At 43.3% G+C, this 20,885-nt stretch overlaps 1 protein-coding gene across 12 annotated transcripts in view; it reads right to left on the bottom strand.

The window, feature by feature from the left end:
• Window positions 1-20,885, bottom strand: part of PICALM (phosphatidylinositol binding clathrin assembly protein) — a 519,981-nt gene that overhangs the window by 71,446 nt on the left and 427,650 nt on the right. For all 12 annotated transcript variants that reach the window (XM_078658455.1, XM_078658454.1, XM_078658453.1 and 9 more), the window contains one exon: window positions 17,222-17,332. In XM_078658455.1, the coding sequence (XP_078514581.1) occupies window positions 17,222-17,332 (111 nt within the window). The remainder of the gene's footprint in view (window positions 1-17,221; window positions 17,333-20,885) is intronic.

Here is a 20,885-nt window from a genome sequence, read left to right as displayed (position 1 = left end):
CATAGGATGCTAATTTTAACCCCATCCACACATTCGGGCTCCACAGCTGGTCAAGAATAGACTGGCAGCTGCCCGACTGTCAAAGGGAGGAGGGTGTCTCTACGAGGCCACATGGGGCAGGGGCAGATCAGCCATCAGCACCCATGCTCCCTCCCTGTCCTGGTTACCATGGGAGAGGCAAGGAGGATCGGTAAAGTCACGACAAGCAGAGAAAAATCCAAGGGAAGGGGTGCAGCTTCCAGCTGCATGAACAACAGGTGCTTACCATTCTGAGGGGGTCCATGCAGCCTTCCTCTCATTCCATCGTACAAAGAGGGACTGCAGGCTGGGAGTGCTCTGTGCCCCGGGAATAAACCCCAAGAGAAGGCAGAAAGATCTAAAAGGCGATCCTGTGATAGCAGTAGCCCTGCTCACCGACTTGCAGGGTCCAAGACTCCTAGGCAGGTTTTGTAGTCTCGTAGTAGACGGGCGGTGGGTTGGGGGAGAAGCATTCATGCAGACAAGCAATCTCCTTTCTCAACAACAGCCCCAGCTTACCTGCCTGCAGGGTAAAAGATAGTGTGGGCCAGGGCCAGCGCCGGCGAAGGGTGGAGTTTTTCAGTACTCCGCGCTCCAAGTGGAGCAGGCAAAACTTTGCAAACTCAGCCGGTGGAACGTAGTTCACCGCCCACCCCTATACTTTAATTGATGCTGTAGCAAGTAAAAGAACATTTGTCAATTTGAAGTAACCATTTTGCAATAATTTCTGAAATTCAATTGTCTGAACATCAGTCAATTAGATTGGTATTGGTTATAAGGGGAAATATGTCTTCTTAAGGCTACAACAGACGAGGCCATACAATTGTCTTTCTCAGTACCAATCTTTGACCAAACCTACAAGTCAATAATTAGGGTCGATAATTACTAAATTGCTGAAATGAAATGCGAACAGAGGTTCTGGATGGTGAAATTCCACTCACAAAAATAAACGCTGACCCTCAGCAACCGCAGGAGTCACAGGAATTACACAAAATCAAGTGGCAAGCAAATAAAATATGGTGAAGAAAACATGGCCCACCCAAAAAGCTGTTTATACTAATTTTCTTTAAAAGTATTTAAGAAATTAGAGTATTAGTTGAGGGGATGAATATCCACTTCAAATAATAACCACAGCCCTTGTCAGAATGAACCCTTGAAGTCATTAAATTGGCCAGAACTCAACATCGTGGTTGCTATGGATCAGTACAGACAGGCTTAAATTAGAGGAAATGTATAAAGTATTTATGCAGTACCAAAACAGTAACAAAGCAATACACAACAAAAGAAAAATCCCAAACCAAATTAGAAGAAAATGTGTAAATTTTAATAAATAAAATGGCACTAAAAAGGCAAATTCCAGTAAGGGAAATGGGAATAATTCATTTCTAACGTTTAAATGTCAAAATAGCGGCAAAAAATGGTTAAGCGCCAACCTCAGACCATTGACCTGGACATGAGCGCAATTTGAGACCGACCGTGATGTAGTGGAATGCAGAAATCAGAATTGACTCGGTCAGAAATTTTACCTTTATACTTAGGGGCTTATTTAATTTTGGACAGTCAGCACATTGTTCTGCCAGGACAGCAGAGTAAATTACTCTGTCGCCCTGGTGGAGGGACCGCCTAACAAATTTTTGACTATCCGCCAAGCTAGTAGTTATTCATAATGCATTAACAGGAACTGCCATCACAGCGGTACCTGTCAATGCATTTATCTCATTGGTGCAGAGCTCTGTCAATGGGATGGAGTCCAGTACCAAACAGGGTGCTTTTTCTATTTTCAAAAAGAAAATCCAGAAAGTAGATTTTTTTTTTTTTTTAAATAAAACCTACAAAGCTCCCCTCGCCATGGGAGTCCTTTTCCCATGATGAGGGAAACATTTAGCAGTTTTCACTGCCCTTTACCGCCAGGATTTTCCCTTGCGGGGTCCATGACAGCACATCACTTGCTGATATAATGCAAGTTAGTGTTGTTATTCAACAGAATCTGGACTTTGCCCCCTTAGATGGAAAGCAGTGCTCATGTGGACCAAAGACCCTATGGCAGCCTGTTGCCCAGATGAGCTTTGGAACATTGATGTTAAAGCCTGGGTCATGGAGGAGAAACATTGTCTACTGGAGATAGTCCTGGACCAGCACTGAGGACAAGGCCTTCACCAGCTAGTCATTCAAGTATGGGAATACATGGACTAGCAGTGGCCAAAGTAAAGCTGCCATGGCTACCAACACCTTCATACAGACATCTGAAACTGCAGTCAGTCTGAATAGATGTAAAGCACAATGATAGTGTTGGGATCCCAACATGAAGCTCAATTAGCAACTGCGGATAGAAAGAATCGGAAGATGAAAATATGGAGTTCAGACATGTCCACCCATCTCATTAGTTTAAAGCCAACAGGACATGGCCCAGGGACAGCATCTTGAAATTGTCCTGCAGTATGAACAGGTTCAGAAAGCAGAGATCCAGGATAGGCCTCGGGTCTTGATTGTTTCTGGGGACATAAGAAGTAAAGAGAGCACAAATCCATGCCTCTCTCTTCCAGAGGCACTAACTAGGTCAATGTTCCCCTTCTACAGCAACTTCTGGACTTCTACCACTACAATTGAGGCTTGAGCCAGCAAGCATACTCTCAAGGAAGGGAGTTATATGGAGTGGAGTATACTAACGGAAGAAAGGATGTAGTCTTATATTTAAGATGGATGACCCTGCTGCAGTCCATCTTCATTTGCTACCAACAGGTGCAAAATGGAAGTCCTTCCCTTCCACTGGAATGTGATGTCATGGTGGGGCGTCGGAGGATTTGGAAACGGCACAACCCACAGGGGATGGTGGGGTTTGGATCTGTATCTGCTAAGGCAAATGTCCCCAATATCTAACACCTACACCGAAAGGATCAACACAATTGTAGTGGTATTCAAACAGGGTTGTAGTGCTTGGCTTTGACGAGAATGTACAACCCTAGAATATCCACCAAATAACAGAGGCCAGCCTCAGGTAGTGAGCTGTAGCCCTGCTTTTCTTGAATCGGTTTTCATGGAGGAGTCAACCTTCTCATCAAATAGCCACTCAACATAGAAGGGCAAATCCATAAGCATTGTCTGGACATCACCCGAAAATCTAGTTGAATGCATCCAGGCATGCAGCCTGACAGCTGAACTCACAGATTGAACAAGAGAGTCAAGGCCACATTTTAGCACCTGTTTACGCATCCAGGCCATAATTCAGCAGATCAGAGAATGGCTTTTACAGTAGACTGTAAATTTCACCTGTTTCGAGAAGGCATTAATGTATTGGCCCAAAAACCTAGTGGCATTTGCCATAACGAGGGCCCAATTTGTGATTCAAGACTTGAAGTTTCTTGAAATCCCCTGTCTAAGTAAGCCCTAGGAAAGGAACTGGAATTCTGCTAGGAGGAGGATGATGATGATTGAAAATCATTGCTCTCTGGTGACGGGTGGGAGGACAAAAAGTGAGGGTCACAAGGAGTGGGTCTATGAAGTCTGGCAATCTGTCTATAGGCTTCAGGGTTCTCCCATGCAGGCACTGTAGGATCCAGGATGGCCTCATTTTAATGGAAGCAAGAGCTCCAGTGTTGCTGCAAAATAATTTCCATCAAGATGTTAGATTCCACTTCTGCAGAAGGAAAAGTCAATTCCAAGGCATCAGTCACCATTAGAATTACTGTTATTCTAATAATTCTAATAATCTTGGCTGGCCGATAATCACCTCAAACTAAATGCTCTGAAAACTGAGTTCCTACTCATCTCACCCCCGGCGAAAATTTCCACCACCCAAACCTGGCTCAATAACCTAACAGCACTCAATGTCCAACCTACCATCGTGGATTCGGCGAAATCCCTTGGCATCACACTCGACGCCAAGCTCAACATGCAGCAGCACGTCAGCAAAGCCAAGCCACAAAAGGAGCTAATTTCCAAATCAATACACTGAGGAAACTTAAACCCTTCCTCCCTGCCAGTAGCAGACTACTGTACAAGCTTTAGTCATCCCTCGAATAGACTACGGAATTGTGGCCCTCAGCGGACTCCCGCTATCCACAACAGCACCCCTAAGAGCCTCCTTGAACGCTGCCGCGAGACTCATTACTGGCTCAAGAAAACATTCGCATATATCCCCAGACTTAAAGTCTCTAAAATGGCTGCCTTTTGAAGCCAGAATACAGCTAAAAATTGCAGTTATGACACACGCGGCCGTGCACCACAATGCACCCAACTACCTCGCTCAAAAGTTGTCTATATCAGGAGGTTCGAGATCCAATAGAAGTACAAAAAATCTACTCCTGAAACCCCGTAGATTCCGGAAAGAGAAAACATACAAGCGCTCCTTCTCAGGAATGGCACCCAGGATCTGGAACGCGCTCCCTCCTGAAACCAGGCTTATCTCGTCCACTGCACTCTTCAAGAAAGAGGTGAAAACCATCCTTCTGGCCAAGATCTCCTGAACTTTATAGGTGCTGGATCAGAGACTCTGCATCGCTTTGTATCACTGTTCACTTGTCCTTTGGCACTATACTCCTACTTGATGGTGACACTACTACGCTACTCTCTTACTACCGACCAATATATGATACACTTTGGTTGATTGAATCACCCTCCCGATGCCCCCACCCAGTGTTCTCTCTATCCTAAGAAATTGGTATAAGCCATCCACACATCCAAGGTTTACCTGAACCCTTCTGTAGTGGGATCAATGACTTGTGCCGTCTTATATTACTTGTTTACCTGATTGTATATTGATATGTTTTTCTGTACGTTATTATTATCCTACTATGTTAGTGACTATTATATTGCTCCCATTATCTCTGTTCATTCCTGCTGCCCCTACCCCTGTCTCTGTGAAGCGCTCTGATGTCTGTAAGGATCTTGTTAGCGCTATATAAAACTTTGAATAAATAAATAAATAAAAGACTAAACCTCCTTAAAGCAGGGGCATTAAGGTAGGAAAAGTCACCTTGCATTGGAGTATGTTGACATTGGCATTTTGTAAGTCCAAGCAGAGGTCAGAAATGAAAGGTGGCAATCATCCTATAAGTTGTCATCCTCTGTCCTGGATTAGTCCTCATCTCCCGAAGCCAAGACATTTATATGTGATCTGAAAATCCTCAAGCGGGCAAACCTTTGGGCACCAGGGAGGTATTCATAAAATGGCTCATTGTTAAAATGAGCATTGAAATTCTATTTTGCCACACTAACAATACTTTCCACTATCTACTCCTTGACCAGCACTAGTCTGGTCCTGGGGCTGAGTCACCTCTGGCTTTGAAACTGGACCTGAAGAAAATCCCAACTGAATGGGGGACAGAGGGGTGCTGAGCGGTCATGAAAATAATCAGCATTGCTAGATGTAAAGCCTAGATCTGCGTGGGGTCAGCCAAAGGGCTTGGGAACACCTGTCTCGTCTTTGTAGGTACCTCAAGGAGAAGAAATCTTCTTCTTCCTATTGTGTCTTTTGTGATATTTGTAATAAGATGTCTTTAGGGAACATTCCCTGGAGTGTGACTTACCTTTGGGACTGGGAGTCAACTGGGAAGTTTCCATGCAAAACTTTGCTTTTCTATCCCTGATGGCCTTCGGTTGCATGGAAATGCATGAGCCACAGGCTACAGCATTATGTTCTGACCATAGACACCACATACTGTCTTCGTGGGGGTCTAAAAGAGACATCTTCTTGTGGCAAGGTTTAGGAGTGGCAGACAGCAGAGACCATCCGAGTGGACCGTTAAAATAAGAGGCTTAGAAGAAGTAGAACTAAAAAGCAGCTGCACTGAGGTGGTCGCTTGAGAGTGAACAAAATAAAGGTGGGAGATTAGAATTAGTTAGAAAATGAGAAAATATTAGTTAGATATGGGTTGAGTGGGACAGTCTTTGTTTTCAGAAAAACAGTCAGGTAAGTTTGATTTTTATGTCAGTTTAGGCACCCTTATTTAGGCTTTAGTCTTGTCTCAATGGGTATCTAGAGTAGGTCCGAGAGCATCTTGGGGAAGTGATAACTATACTTGGAGGAAGAAAGAAGTTCAGCACTGGAGAACTACTTTGAGAGAGTGGAGGGTGGGTGGCTGCTGGCCAGTCAGCCCAGCACTGTCAAAGTTCAGTTGTGATAAATGTAGGCATGTACAGCAGGAGATGTAGAGATGTAAAATAATTTAATAATAATAAAAAAAAAAACTTAGTCCAGCCTAGACAGACTTTGTGTTTGAATAACCATGGATTTCTGGTCAGATTAAATAAATGAAAGGGGTCAACGTTGATGGTAGCAGGAAGATACTACACATTCCTCTGGTTTAGAGTCAGAGAACCTGATCAAAATGAAATTCTAGATTTGTTTTTTTACTTTGGGAATTGGTATAGGGTAGGACCTGTGGAAAAGTAAATTTTGCCATGTTCTGTGTCCCTACGCGTCCTCCATCATATGTTATGTGTGCATGATTAATATGCACATGTATTCCCCATGTTCGATTAAAGACGCAATTACAGTTGTGTCCATCTCTAGTATGTCAGTTTCCAGTTCTCGTGAATACTACGAATATCAGGCCTATTTTAAGTTACGTTGCCACGTTTCTCAGTGTGCACGTTATTCCATTGTAAAGTCCCCGTTTCTAGGCCTCAAAAGGGCCTGGACACCAGATTCAGCTTCTGTCTCCTGAGCCTCGCTGAGGAGCGATACAGCCCCCACCTGTGTTCCTGACCCTTCACTTACTTCCTGCCTTGCAGTGCCCGGTTCAGCCTGGCTCTGCCTCTGAGTCTGCCAAGAGTATGTTATGATTCTAGTTATCAGTCCAGCCCTCCTTCTCTGCATTCCTAAGCTACTGAACCGCATCAATAGTTTCCGTCATTGTCTAGCCTTTACGTCTCCATGTAAGAGAAATACTGCATTTAATGGTCATTTAGTATTCTTCATCACGCACTACATGTAGAATAATGCATGCTCCAGTCTTAGAATCAAGTTAGCCTTTCCCCTCCTGACTTCTAGTTTATATCAACATGTTCTCTAAACATCAGATACTAGATACTGCTTAGGTACATGTCGCCCTGACTCTCCAGACTTCAGTCTCTGCTCCTAGTACAGAGTTCGTAGCCCCCAGCTTCTTCTAGTAACACGTCATTGCCAGTTTACGCGCACCATTAGGTCAGAGGTCCCGGCTCCTTAGGTAGCCCCCTCCATGTTTCCGCCCCATTTATGACATATTCTGTTACGTTTGCATCACATGTCTATGTATACGCCTCTGTTACACCTACTTTCACCCTTATCTTTCGCGACTGCTATTGACCACACCCACTGCTCCGCCTATCGTATGTATTGTAATGCAACTGTTTTAGTATATATGTTCGTGTATTGTTATTAAATGTTAGCGCGCTCATCCCAGATCCAGCCCCGGCAGCTGCCGGGCTCTGCCATCCTATTCCTATGCAGGTTGTCCTGTTCCTGTCCTTTATGCTGTAATAAACCTGCAAACTCCTACTACCTCGAATCTTGACTCTTATTTATTGAGCTATCTGTTATTGCTATGCCTAGTCAAACCTAGATCCGGTATTATTTATTTATATACCACATAATGGCGCCCGAATAGGGACTTGCCCTTTCCCCACGCGTCGGTGAAGCCACGCCGGCCCCCTGACCCTCTGCAGTCGTGACGGAACTCTTCTGCGCACCGGCAGATATTTCTGCTTTAAGTATTCCTCAGGCCCACGGAGGAGACGGAGGAGGCGGTCCAGCATCCAGACGAGACGGTGGAGGAACGCGGCGAGTCCCGACCAGAGCCCAAGCCGAGAGTCCAAGGTCCGAGGTATCCGGAGGCCCACCCGTAACAGAAGTCCGAAGTTCGTCCGTCCGGCGTCGAAGCAGTCCAGTCCAGTCCGAGGCTTTCCGTTCTTGCTGCCCGGTGAGTACCATTGCTGGGGTAGTATCTAGACAGGGTCAATCTAATCGACTCTGGTCCGTGGGTTGGTGGTACACAGACCCACAAAACGAAGTGTCCACTTCGGTGGATGCGGGTCCTGACGTGTCTCTGTATGAGACCGGTAAGTTTCGTACTGTTTCAGCAGTGCATCTAGTTTCTGTTCTAGTCAGTTCTGTTCTCGAGAAAATTCATGTATTCTGTTTTCCGTATTCCAGGTAGTATTCTGTTCGAACTGTTATTTTAAATGTTCTTCATGTACTTTAATGTCGTGGTATGAGTGTGAAGTAATTATCGTGTTTATTGTGTATTGTGTTGTGTCCAGATTATAGTTCAGTCATGCCGCTCTTTTCAAAACTACGTCAGTTAAAAACCAGAAAAGGTCTGCTAGAAGCAGCAGTTCCTGTTCCGCCTAGGGACAGTCCAGGTCATTTTATGTATCAAAAGCATGGCATAAGTGCCATACTATATCTAGATTTATGGGTAGAGTATACCAAACAGTTAGAAGAAAAGTATAGATGGCCCGTATCGGGTACATGGGATGCCGAGTGCATCATGAGAGTAGAAGAAGCATTATGGAAAAAGAAAGCCAGACAGTCACAGAAAGATGCCATCGAGTTATGGCGCAAAGAATCTCATAAAAGAACCGAAAAAGAAATCAGAAAGTCAGAACTAAGTAGAGAATCCTTAGAACGAGCCCAAGAAAGGGAATTAATCGAGAAAGGTGACCGAGTATCTAGTCACTTTACCGAATATGAAGGAAGATCTAGACAGAATATATCGTTTCATCCGTACAGGGGATGATCCAGAAAGTATTAGTGAAGTCATGTCTCAAAGGAAAGCTGAGATCCAGCTCATGTTATTAAAGTTCCTGATTAATTGTCTAATAAGAGAACAAGATTCCCCGACTAAAGATCAGGCCGAAATGAAAGTCCTGACAAGGTGGAGTGATAATATAGCCGAGGGTAAGCATAAGACCATCAGTAGTATAGCGAGTATGTACAAGAAGATTCGTAAAGAAATAATAAGGTTACATGATCAACGTAAGGCAGCACAAGCAAGCGAGAAAGAAAATGACTCTTCTACTGAAGAGGTAGAGGACGAGAATCCCGCCAGGATAGCGTATGTAGGAAAATCTAGATTTCCAGATCGCCATTTGCGCCTAGAACACAAATCAGTTTTACATCATCCAGCATCAGAACAAGGTTCCCTAGAACAAGTATTTCAAGCTACCGACCATATTCTGAAATCACGAATCGGTTACAGTGAATTAAGTACTATGCATGAACAAGAACTAGCCCGATCAGCAGTCCGATGGATTACTGATTCTACCACTTTTCCAGACGAAATAGTGGCACAAATGTTTCTGAAAATGCCCCCAGCCGAGCAACGACTGGTGGGTATGTATATGATCCAGCACCTCATTACATTGTATGAGGGTCAACATTCTGATCCAGGTCCGTTACATGATGTCCTGAACGAGTTACTCCAGTACAAATGGAAAGATTTAGGTACCGATTTGATTAGTGTCATTCTAGAACAGCGCCACAAATACAGAACGTTTTTGAACCCGCATTTTGTTCATGTCTCACCTCCAGAAAGTAAACCCTTTTACATAGACAGACAGAATCCGTTACGAGAAGTACATCCAGTTAAGACAGAGGATGGTGAAATGCAACGAGTGTTTGTTTACACTCCGATTACAAAGATGGAACTCTTAGAGATGAAAAAGTTAATTCCCTGTCATGATAAAGATCCAGCAGGGTTCCACCGAGAATTAAAAGACATGCTCCGTATGGGAGAATACACGTATCCAGATATCATTAAAATGTTAAAAGTCTTGTTGCCCGCAGGGGTATATGAGAAACTCAAAGAAAAAGAATGGGAGGTGGGAGAGAAAAAGATCGATTGGGCAGTTCTAGAAGCCGAAGACAAGGCACGAGTACCAGGTACCGGTCTTGGAGATAAAGAATTACCTGAACTATTAATACAAGTTTTGCCCAGACTATTAGCAACTAAAAAGGAAGACTGGGATGCAATCTCAGCATGTAAACAGAAACAAGACGAAGACACTAGTGATTTTTACTCTAGATTTGAAAAATGTTTTATTATAAACAGTGGCCTCAAGACGAGTAGCGAGTCATACCCTCATCTTTTTGTTACTAAACTAGTCGAGAATTCAAGTCCACAAGTTAAGAGTCGAGTTTTGAAAGTCGAAAGTACCTGGCAAGCTAATACCCCATCCCAGATGTTACAGATGCTTCAATATCACCAGAATAGAATCAGAGAAGAGCAAGATCACGAGAGAAAACGTATGAAAGACACGAAAATGAAAGTACTAGTTGCACAATCTGTTCCTCAAGACAGTCAGAAGAGGGGTCCGAATCAAGCCAGTCATCCTGCAGCTCCCGTTAAAGGGAACTGCAATTATTGTAAACAGCCAGGTCATTTTATAAACGAGTGTGCAGTTCTGAAACACAACATAGCTACCGGTAAGACTAAAGAAAGATCACGTCCGCCTAGACAAGAGCAAGTTTCACAGACTTCTCAGCCACAGAATGCACAACAGACAGTTCCAGCACCGCAGCCTATTGCTGCAACACAGCATGTTACACAGCAGATGTACCAGTATGCACAGTCCGAGTATCCAGAGTATCAACCGTATTCATGAAACAGCCTAGAGAGGGAGGTAGGCTTGCCTCTCATCGAGATACCTGTAGATCAAGAAGGTCCCTATGTTCACAGTCAAGTATTAGGGAAAGACAGAAAGTTTTTGATTGATACAGGGGCAAGTAGGACCACTATAAGTCACGCCGAAGTTCCAGGGGCTCCGCTCTCAGGCTCTAGAAATGTTTCCCTTGGATTTTCAGGAAAACCTATTGTAAATGAAATATCAAAGCCAGTTACTCTAGAAGTAGGTCCATTGTCCCGCACTACTGATCTGTTACTTACTAAGTCATGTCCAGAGAATCTATTAGGCATTAAAACACTGAAAGAGTTAGGTGCAGTTATATGCTGTTCCCCAGAGGGAATACGATTGTTCCTACGCGACTTCAAGGGTCACTATGTATTACGAGATTTTGATCCCAGATTGTCCAATGTTCCGCAGCATCTATGGGCGCAAGGTCCAACTGATGTTGGTTATATGCAAATCACACCCCATCGTGTGACTCTCAAGCCAGGTGTAGTGTTACCACGAATCAGACAGTACAGATTGCCATCTGAGGCTGTAGCAGCCTTATCCAAAATTATTGACGAGCTCATCGCTCAAGGAGTAGTTGTAGAAACTGACTCCAATGTATGTAATTCTCCGATCATTCCTGTCATGAAACGTACTGATCCAAATGCACCCCCAGTATATCGATTAGTGATTGATCTCCGAGAGCTTAACAAATGTATTATTCCCCAGTACCCAGTTGTCCCAGATATCTCTTCCCTATTGACAGCCATTGATTCCGAAGCTTCATTTTTTACAGTCATAGACCTCAAGAACGCGTTTTTCAGTGTCCCCATTCATCCAGACAGCCAGTTCCTTTTCGGTTTTTGTTTAAATGGAAGGAGCTATATGTTCACACGCGCTCCTCAAGGTTTCACAGAAAGTCCTAGTATTTACAGTCAAGCACTCAAGAGACAACTAGACAACATTCACATGCCAACTGACACTGCCCTGCTCCAGTATGTCGATGATCTCCTGATCACAGCCCGTTCTGAATGTGCTTGCGAGCGAGCATCACTTACAGTCTTTTATTTCCTAGCCGAGATGGGGCACAAGGTGTCCCCTTCTAAGCTTCAATTCTGTGTCCAGCAAGTGGTCTACTTGGGACACTTACTGTCCAAGAGGGGTAGGCAGTTGACACCAGACCGTATCCAGTTAATAGCGAGTCTTCCTCAGCCAAGGACCCAGAAGGAGGTACGTGCTTTTATCGGCCTTACTTCTTATTGCAGACAATGGATTCCTCAGTATGCATTTCTAGCTAAACCACTGATACAGTTAACGACACAGGAGGCAGCCGTATCGACTGTCCTCCCTTGGACATCTGAACATGCACTTAGTTTCAATGAGTTAAAGAAAGCCCTATGTCAAGCTCCAGTTCTAGCAACACCGAACTACAGTAAGTCTTTTACACTTTTCGTCACAGAACGCGAAGGTACAGCATTATCTGTCCTCACACAAGATCAAGCAGGACAATACAAGCCTTGTGCTTATTTTTCGAGCACATTAGATCCTGTAGCCCAGGCTCTGCCTGCGTGCCTCAAGTCAGTTGCAGCCACAGCACTAGCTATCAGACAAAGTGATTCCATAGTGTTAGGACACTCCCTGACAGTACAAGTTCCACACTCCGTGGAAGTTCTTTTAAACCGAACACAGACTCAGCACTTGACAATTGCACGTTTAACAGGTTATGAATTGACACTGTTTCAGCCACACATAGAAATCAGACGCTGCAACGTTTTAAATCCTGCTACATTGTTACCATCAGTTGATTCGAATTCTGCCACACACGACTGTGTGGAAGTAGTTAACATCATGACAAAGCCAAGACAAGATCAGACAGATATTCCATTACCAGATCCCGACCTGACACTTTATGTGGATGGTTCATGTATGAGAACAAGTACAGGAGAACTAGTAGCCGCGTATGCAGTGACTACCGACACTGAAGTTATTGAAACACACCGTATTGACACCCTGTCTGCTCAAGCAGCAGAGCTAGTTGCTCTGACACAAGCCTGCATACACGCTAAAAACCTGAAAGTTAATGTTTACACAGATTCACGTTACGCATTTGGAGTCGTACACGACTTTGGAGTGCTCTGGCAGGAGAGAGGTTTCATGACTTCTCATGGAACCAAGATTCAGCATGGTCTCCTCATTCAAGCTCTGTTAGATGCAATACATTTACCGACATCCATTGCTATCATGAAGTGCAAAGCACATACGAAAGTTACTGACACTATTTCTCAAGGTAATGATCTAGCAGATCGAACAGCCAAGCTCACAGCTCAGACTCCAGACATTCCAGTTAATAAGACACCGACATACACTCCAGATCTGACTACCTGTATGACAGTTAAGGACCCCACTCAAGATGTCATAGACATACAGTTACATGCTACTCCTGAAGAAATCAAGAAATGGTCCGAACAAGGAGGGGTCCAGACAGATCAAGGATGGTTAACGAAGGGTAGGGCCACATGGTTTCTCCCCGACTCTATGGTTCAAGTCATTATTAATACCGCACATAGTCCAGCACATTTAGGAGAAAAAGCTATGTTAGACAGTATCCAGAACATTTGGTTCAACAAGCATTTACGAGCTGCAGCCAAGCAGAAAGTCCGTACCTGTATGATATGTTGTCAGTTTAATCCAGGTAAAAGTGTCCCGGTGGAACAAGGGGGATTCCAGCCTCCTGACCACCCTTTTGAAGTCCTCCAGATGGATTACATTCAGATGGAGCGATGTCGAGGTTTCAAGTATGTCCTTGTAGTTGTATGCGCTTTGTCCAGATGGACGGAGGCATATCCAGTCCCAGATTACACAGCCACGACTACTGCCAAGCAGTTGGTTCGTGAGTTCTTCCCCCGTTATGGACTCCCTAGGGTCGTATATTCTGACAACGGCCAGCCATTCTCATCTGAACTCATGAAACACGTGTCCCTTTTGTTAGGGTACCAGTGGAAGTTCCATTGTGTACGCCATCCTGAAGCAGCCGGTCTCGTAGAGAGACATAATCAGACCCTGAAAATCCGAATTGCAAAAGTTTGTCAAGAGAAAGGTGTGGACTGGCTAATAGCTCTGCCAGTTGCCCTGTTCTATATGCGCATGGTCGCACATTCCAGATCAGGTCTGTCCCCGTATGAGGTCGTTTTCGGCCGCCCCCCTAACATGTGGGGTACTCCTAGACCTCGAAGTATTACCGATGTTTCAAGTAATATGCTGACAGATTACCTAGCTTCCTTGATGTCTGCCCTCAACTCTTGTCGTTCACAGGTTGCCGCCGCATTTCCAGACAATACCGAGGTGGCACCGCATGAAATCATTCCCGGATCCATGGTCCTAGTGCGAAATTTCGATCGTTCAAGTCCGCTGGAGCCTCGCTGGAAGGAGCCCCGACAGGTCCTCCTGGCCACCCGTACAGCCGTGAAGTTGGAGGGACGCAAAGGCTGGGTGCATCTTTCGCATATCAAAAGGTTTTATGGATTGAAACCAGTTTCAAAGAACATTTCCGAGGATTTAAAGGACTGCCAAAGTACTATTCTTAAGGACTGTCCCGCAAAAGACAATGATACTGCACCCTCCCTGTTAGAGAAAACTCCGCAACAGGAGTATAAGAAGAAATTAAGGTCTAGTAAAATAAGTCAGCCAGTTTGATTGTCTAAGTCCTCCCCTAGGTGAAACGGTTAGACCGGTTTCTGACATGTATAAAATAGACCCCCATAGTGAGAGAGTTAGTCAAAACTCAATCCGATGTATCGTTTTTCTATGTTTCATATTATTTCTCAGTATTATGATTTCCTGCACCAGTTATGCATTTTATCTGTATTTTCCAGTTTCTCATGTAAATAAGTCTTCTAATGTTACAGTAGAGCACACGTTTAGTGATCTGCCTCCTCATGAACTCTCTTACCGCCTCGCTATGCGTAACAATTCTTTTATCCGCATGTTACATTATTCACACCAGACCAGCAATGCCACTAATTGTTGGGTGTGTGGTCGACTCCCCCCTTTCCAGACCCCGAAGGGAGTTCTGCCACTCTTTCCTTATCCATTTTCACATAATGGTTCGTGTGGAGCATGGTCCACGTTAACGTCATCCTCAACAGATATGTCTTTCCTTAACAGTACATGTTTCCCAGACAAGCAAGGTCTTCCCCACAGAACAGGGTTAGATCTAGAAAACGAAGTTTACAATTTAGGTAATTATTCTTCGAATTTCATGGTCCTGAATGTTCAGTCTGATTCCACTCCAGACTTACCTGCTATTTCAGTACTACCAGTTCAAAGGCGAATTATGTGTTAGAAATAATGGTTCCGTACATGTAGGACACAGCGATTGTACTACTATTGTCAAGTATAGTGACAGTGGGAAATCTATTTTCAAAGCTTCACGTCATTCTTATTTTGTTTGTGGTCAGACCGCATATGTTCGTCTGCCCCTCGATTGGGAGGGAACCTGTTACATTGCCTTCCTACTGCCACCAGTTTTCCTAGCCCCATCTGATTATCATAGAAACACACATCTAGTACACATTAGACATAAAAGGGAGATCGAGTCCCCGATTGTCGATTATACTGAAACTGCTCTAGAACAGTATACAGATTTCAATAGAGGTTTCTTCTTCTTTATAGGCCCTATCCAGAACAGTAAGCTGATCCGTAGGTTAACCAGAACCCTTGAAGCTGTAGTAAATGAGACTGCCTCTGCTCTAGGTAACTTAACCGAAGAGCAATCTGCTATGAGATTTGTCGTGCTCCAGAATCGTCTCGTCCTTGACGTCATATTGGCCAATAGGGGCGGGGCCTGTAGAGTCATCGGATCTAGTTGCTGCATTTTCATTCCAAATAACGCACCGTCTGTTTATTCAGCTATAACCAGACTCCATAAAATTGCCCATCTGTTACACCAAGACCCAGGCACCTGGACATGGTCCGGTTGGTTCTGGAATATAATTTCCGCTTGGGGATGGAAAGTCTTGTCCTTTCTAGGTATTGCAGTAGCGATCATATTCAGCTGCTGCCTCTGTATACAATGTGGCCCTGCTATTTGCGGCATTTGTGCTACCTCTTGTATTCCTAGTCCCAAGTCCCGTTCTAAAACCCGTTCCCAGAAAATTCGAGACGAGCAAATGATACTGTATGAAATGATAGATGGTATCATGAATATTGATGTTTCCTGATGGAAACGTAGTGACAAGGAGGGAATGTGGAAAAGTAAATTTTGCCATGTTCTGTGTCCCTACGCGTCCTCCATCATATGTTATGTGTGCATGATTAATATGCACATGTATTCCCCATGTTCGATTAAAGACGCAATTACAGTTGTGTCCATCTCTAGTATGTCAGTTTCCAGTTCTCGTGAATACTACGAATATCAGGCCTATTTTAAGTTACGTTGCCACGTTTCTCAGTGTGCACGTTATTCCATTGTAAAGTCCCCGTTTCTAGGCCTCAAAAGGGCCTGGACACCAGATTCAGCTTCTGTCTCCTGAGCCTCGCTGAGGAGCGATACAGCCCCCACCTGTGTTCCTGACCCTTCACTTACTTCCTGCCTTGCAGTGCCCGGTTCAGCCTGGCTCTGCCTCTGAGTCTGCCAAGAGTATGTTATGATTCTAGTTATCAGTCCAGCCCTCCTTCTCTGCATTCCTAAGCTACTGAACCGCATCAATAGTTTCCGTCATTGTCTAGCCTTTACGTCTCCATGTAAGAGAAATACTGCATTTAATGGTCATTTAGTATTCTTCATCACGCACTACATGTAGAATAATGCATGCTCCAGTCTTAGAATCAAGTTAGCCTTTCCCCTCCTGACTTCTAGTTTATATCAACATGTTCTCTAAACATCAGATACTAGATACTGCTTAGGTACATGTCGCCCTGAATCTCCAGACTTCAGTCTCTGCTCCTAGTACAGAGTTCGTAGCCCCCAGCTTCTTCTAGTAACACGTCATTGCCAGTTTACGCGCACCATTAGGTCAGAGGTCCCGGCTCCTTAGGTAGCCCCCTCCATGTTTCCGCCCCATTTATGACATATTCTGTTACGTTTGCATCACATGTCTATGTATACGCCTCTGTTACACCTACTTTCACCCTTATCTTTCGCGACTGCTATTGACCACACCCACTGCTCCGCCTATCGTATGTATTGTAATGCAACTGTTTTAGTATATATGTTCGTGTATTGTTATTAAATGTTAGCGCGCTCATCCCAGATCCAGCCCCGGCAGCTGCCGGGCTCTGCCATCCTATTCCTATGCAGGTTGTCCTGTTCCTGTCCTTTATGCTGTAATAAACCTGCAAACTCCTACTACCTCGAATCTTGACTCTTATTTATTGAGCTATCTGTTATTGCTATGCCTAGTCAAACCTAGATCCGGTATTATTTATTTATATACCACAGACCGAGTACTCGAGGAACAGTGATTACAACTTGAATTTTGCAAAATAAACTTATGACTTAAGTTATGTAGAGAAAAAAATCAGTTTGTTGATGCCACCAATACCCAAGAAATCAAATAATACGATCCAGAACAGTTATTTACATTTGTTAAATACATATCATCCTTACCACTTGCATCTATTGTATTGCTTGTTGGAGATTTGTTTCCAAACACAGAATCAAAATCGACGTTAAGGCCAGCTGAGGTATGTGACTGAGCAGCAAGAGAAGGCGTGAAACCTTAAAAACAAGAACATATAATCACATTTACGTATCTCAATAATAAACATGATAGGTACACAACAGGCACTCCTGTATTATCTTGCAGTGATCTTGTTTGAGTGGTCCCGGTGATGTGGTAATAAATTGTACAGCTTACAAGTGTGTACACGTCCCCAGAACTTAAAAATAATTCACAAACAAGATCTACTTCCAGTGTAGTATGGTACCTAAATATGCAAGATAACAGTATAACAGGGCAGCGATGAAGAAAATATTAACCACTGAACTTTTCTGCAACAGCCTGAGAGTCTACATGTGTGTTTGGTGATTTAAGAACATGCTTAAGTTCAGATCACAATAAAGATTAGCACAAAACCCCAAGTTCCAATTTAAAAATACTTTTTGTTTAATTGTTAGCATATGTGTTACTCTACTGTAAGTATGTCCTTCTGAGAAATTAAACAATTGTAAACAACCCCAGGTAAAGAAGTAGTACTTGCTTGTACTTATTCAGGTTACATGTTTTAATCTTTTCTGAAATTTAGTATGATTGAGGCTCTTGTATTTATGTTCAGGTTAGCTGAAAGTTACAACTTGTAATTATCTACTTATTTACATTATGTAGTACAACATAGCAGACGAGTAGCTTCAATACTTTTAGACTCCTATGACGAGACCAGGCACTGTAATCCAAAACAGTGTATCAGGGTGATTTACATGTGCACTAGGACACTGCAAGTGTGCATGACACTTACATCTAGTAATCTCATAGTATCTACATATTATAGTGATATTAAATAATATATGAACAGTGTGCGTAGTACACCAGTATTGAGCCATTGATGTCAAACTAATTACTTGAGGTAGTAGTGATAGGGGGGTGTGAGCTCTCATTCAGAATTTGCAAGAAATGCACCAGCCATAAGGCCTCTGTTCCTGTCTGAGGTTGAACAACCTGTCTAAAAAACAGGGCCTGTTCTTAAATTTACAGCAAGATCTTTGACTTATGAATTTAGAATGATGCTATTTAAATCCAAGTCTTTTTTAAAGTCTGCATTGCCTATTGTTCCACTTTGCATAGTACAGTTACAAATGAGAAGGGTCCTAGAAGAAGAAACACTGCTTTAAATAGTTTTTGCCACAAGAAGTAATAAGAATAGAGAACAAATACAAATGAATATATAAAGTTGTCATGCCTAGTATGAAACTAAAAAGAGATACCATAAAAATAATATTCACAATGCATAGGATTTGTAAATAGTGGGAGTTAAGGTGTTTATTTCAGGCCAACTCAAATATTTGTGTTACGTTGTCCCATGTGAAGTAATGCATCTGAAACTAAATTCTGAGAATGTTTCCAAAATAGTAGACTCACACTCTAGGCATCCCAAAGAGAACCCAACCAAAACCCAACGCCTGCTCATGAACCATATGATTAGGTCTAGGATCAGAAAAAAAAGAAAATACACTACGATGCACTGTTTTTATCTGATTTTCATCCAGACTTATTTCCTGTTAAAACTTCCCCAAAGCTACAGATAACATAAAAACAGAGGGAGCATGTGGTTTTATAACTTGTCATAATATGGCCTGAGCTGAAAAATAACATGTAGAAAGGCACTAAACAAGAACGAGATCCAGTTCCACAAGTGCAGGACGAGACACATTGCGGTCTCGATAGACTGCATACTCTACAACTTCATCACTGTAGGAAGTAAGGCGACATTTTTAAAGACACAAGATGTGCCAGGAAATGCCATTACCATAAGCAACCGTTACAGATTTAAACGTGGCGCACTGCTACTCACTGCACTTTTCCTACTTCTCCAGAACACGATCACCACCATATTCTTAGTTTAACAGAGCCTCGTCACCGCAATATAATAACCATAGTATCAGATGAAATATTTAAAAGATACATGATCAAGACAGCTGGAAGAACCGGTAAATGTTGCAGTTGAAAGAAATTTCTTCAAAAAGAAAAAGAGAATAAAAAGAAGTCTAGCCCTGAATGAAGAGTTGAAATCCCAAGCACCGATACGGTATGCTGCCCCACTGACTGGTCCATTCTGCTCTAAAGTGGTATTACAATGATTAATCTGACTAGAAGCTCGTTTCATATTAAACAAGATCATGAAAAAAAAATGCAACTATTTTCTGTAATATAGTTTGTCTCTCCTTTTTCGTATCATTTTTTCTCTTTCATATTTGCATCATTCTTACAGAACAGTCAGCCTTGAAGTGGCTGTGGGTTCTCAGAAGATACATTGGATGTGTAAATATCAACTGTTTCTGCTTTAATATTGTCAATTATATTTTATCTGTTCTAATCTATCAATCTTGCTTGGATTCTACTATTTAATGGACATGTACTGGAAAATGTGTATTTCCGTTCATTATGGATGCACAAAACACAGTATGACCTAGGTTATGATAAAATCTGCATTTTGCATGGGTTGTGTAACTATCTGTTGGGCAAACTGATTAAGAACTATTAATATAATTAAGGAGTATTCTTTGTGTAAGTGATCAATAACCACATTGTGTAGCATTTAAAAACAAAAATAGAGAATCACTTGAACAACTAACAGAAAGGTTATATTAGTATCAAGATTTAAAATTATGGCTCTTATTATGATCGGTGGCGGTCCCACCGACATCCAGGCCATCGGCCCAACTGCCGCATTACGATACGGACGGTCGGAGCACAGTAGTCTGGGGACAGGCTGCCGCCTCCAACAGGATCAAGGATCCCGTCGAGGCAGTGGTCGGACTCCTATCCCTACCATGAGGAATGTGTATGCGCAAGCACCACTGTAGGGATTAGGATGTCCCTTTCTGACTGCCTTTTCATGGCAGTCCCACCGCCATGGAAAGGCGGCCGGAATGGGACTTTGGGGGCCGCAAGCAGGGTCGCCGTCCCTAGTGGGCCACTGATAAGTGGCATGAGTGGCACATGTAGTGCCCCCTCCAACATCCATGCACCATGCCTGGCACACAGTGCATGGATGTGTACTAAGTGCATTTTACTACAGCGGCTTGTGCTGCAACCCTTTTCCTGGGCCGCAGCAGCAGCCGCAGTAGAAAAATGCACTTTCCGACCGTCTATACGGCGGTCCTATCATGATAGGGCAGGTGGAAATGCAGACTCATTGTCGGGCGGTCACCTGCCCGCGGCGATGGCGGTCGGATCGTAATTTGGCCTTAAGTCTTGAATTTCAGTCATTTAGGTACTTAATTCAGCACCTTGGACTTTACACGTTACGCCTGGTGAACCCATGATGATCCTGTTGGCCAAATCTTTTCCTCGCGGAGATGAGAGTGGCAAGTAAGCTTAAACAATACTGTCAATTATTCAACTGAACCCAATTATCACAGTCACAAAGCCACCATTAGGACTATAAAAACCTGATAAAGGGCGGCAACAGCTTTCTAATGGCTGGGTGTATGAGAATGTATATCAATCCTTGAGATTCCAAGGGCGAAATAGGAGTTAGATATGCTTTCACCATGAAATGAGTGTACGTATCACTAGGATTAGAAAGAATCTGCTATTATTAAACAATATAAT

This window comes from Lissotriton helveticus, chromosome 8 (assembly GCF_964261635.1).
Source record: "Lissotriton helveticus chromosome 8, aLisHel1.1, whole genome shotgun sequence".
Lineage (NCBI taxonomy): Eukaryota > Metazoa > Chordata > Amphibia > Caudata > Salamandridae > Lissotriton > Lissotriton helveticus.
The sequence above is the reverse complement of the archived record's forward strand: the minus strand, read 5'-3'. Positions and strand labels throughout refer to the sequence as shown.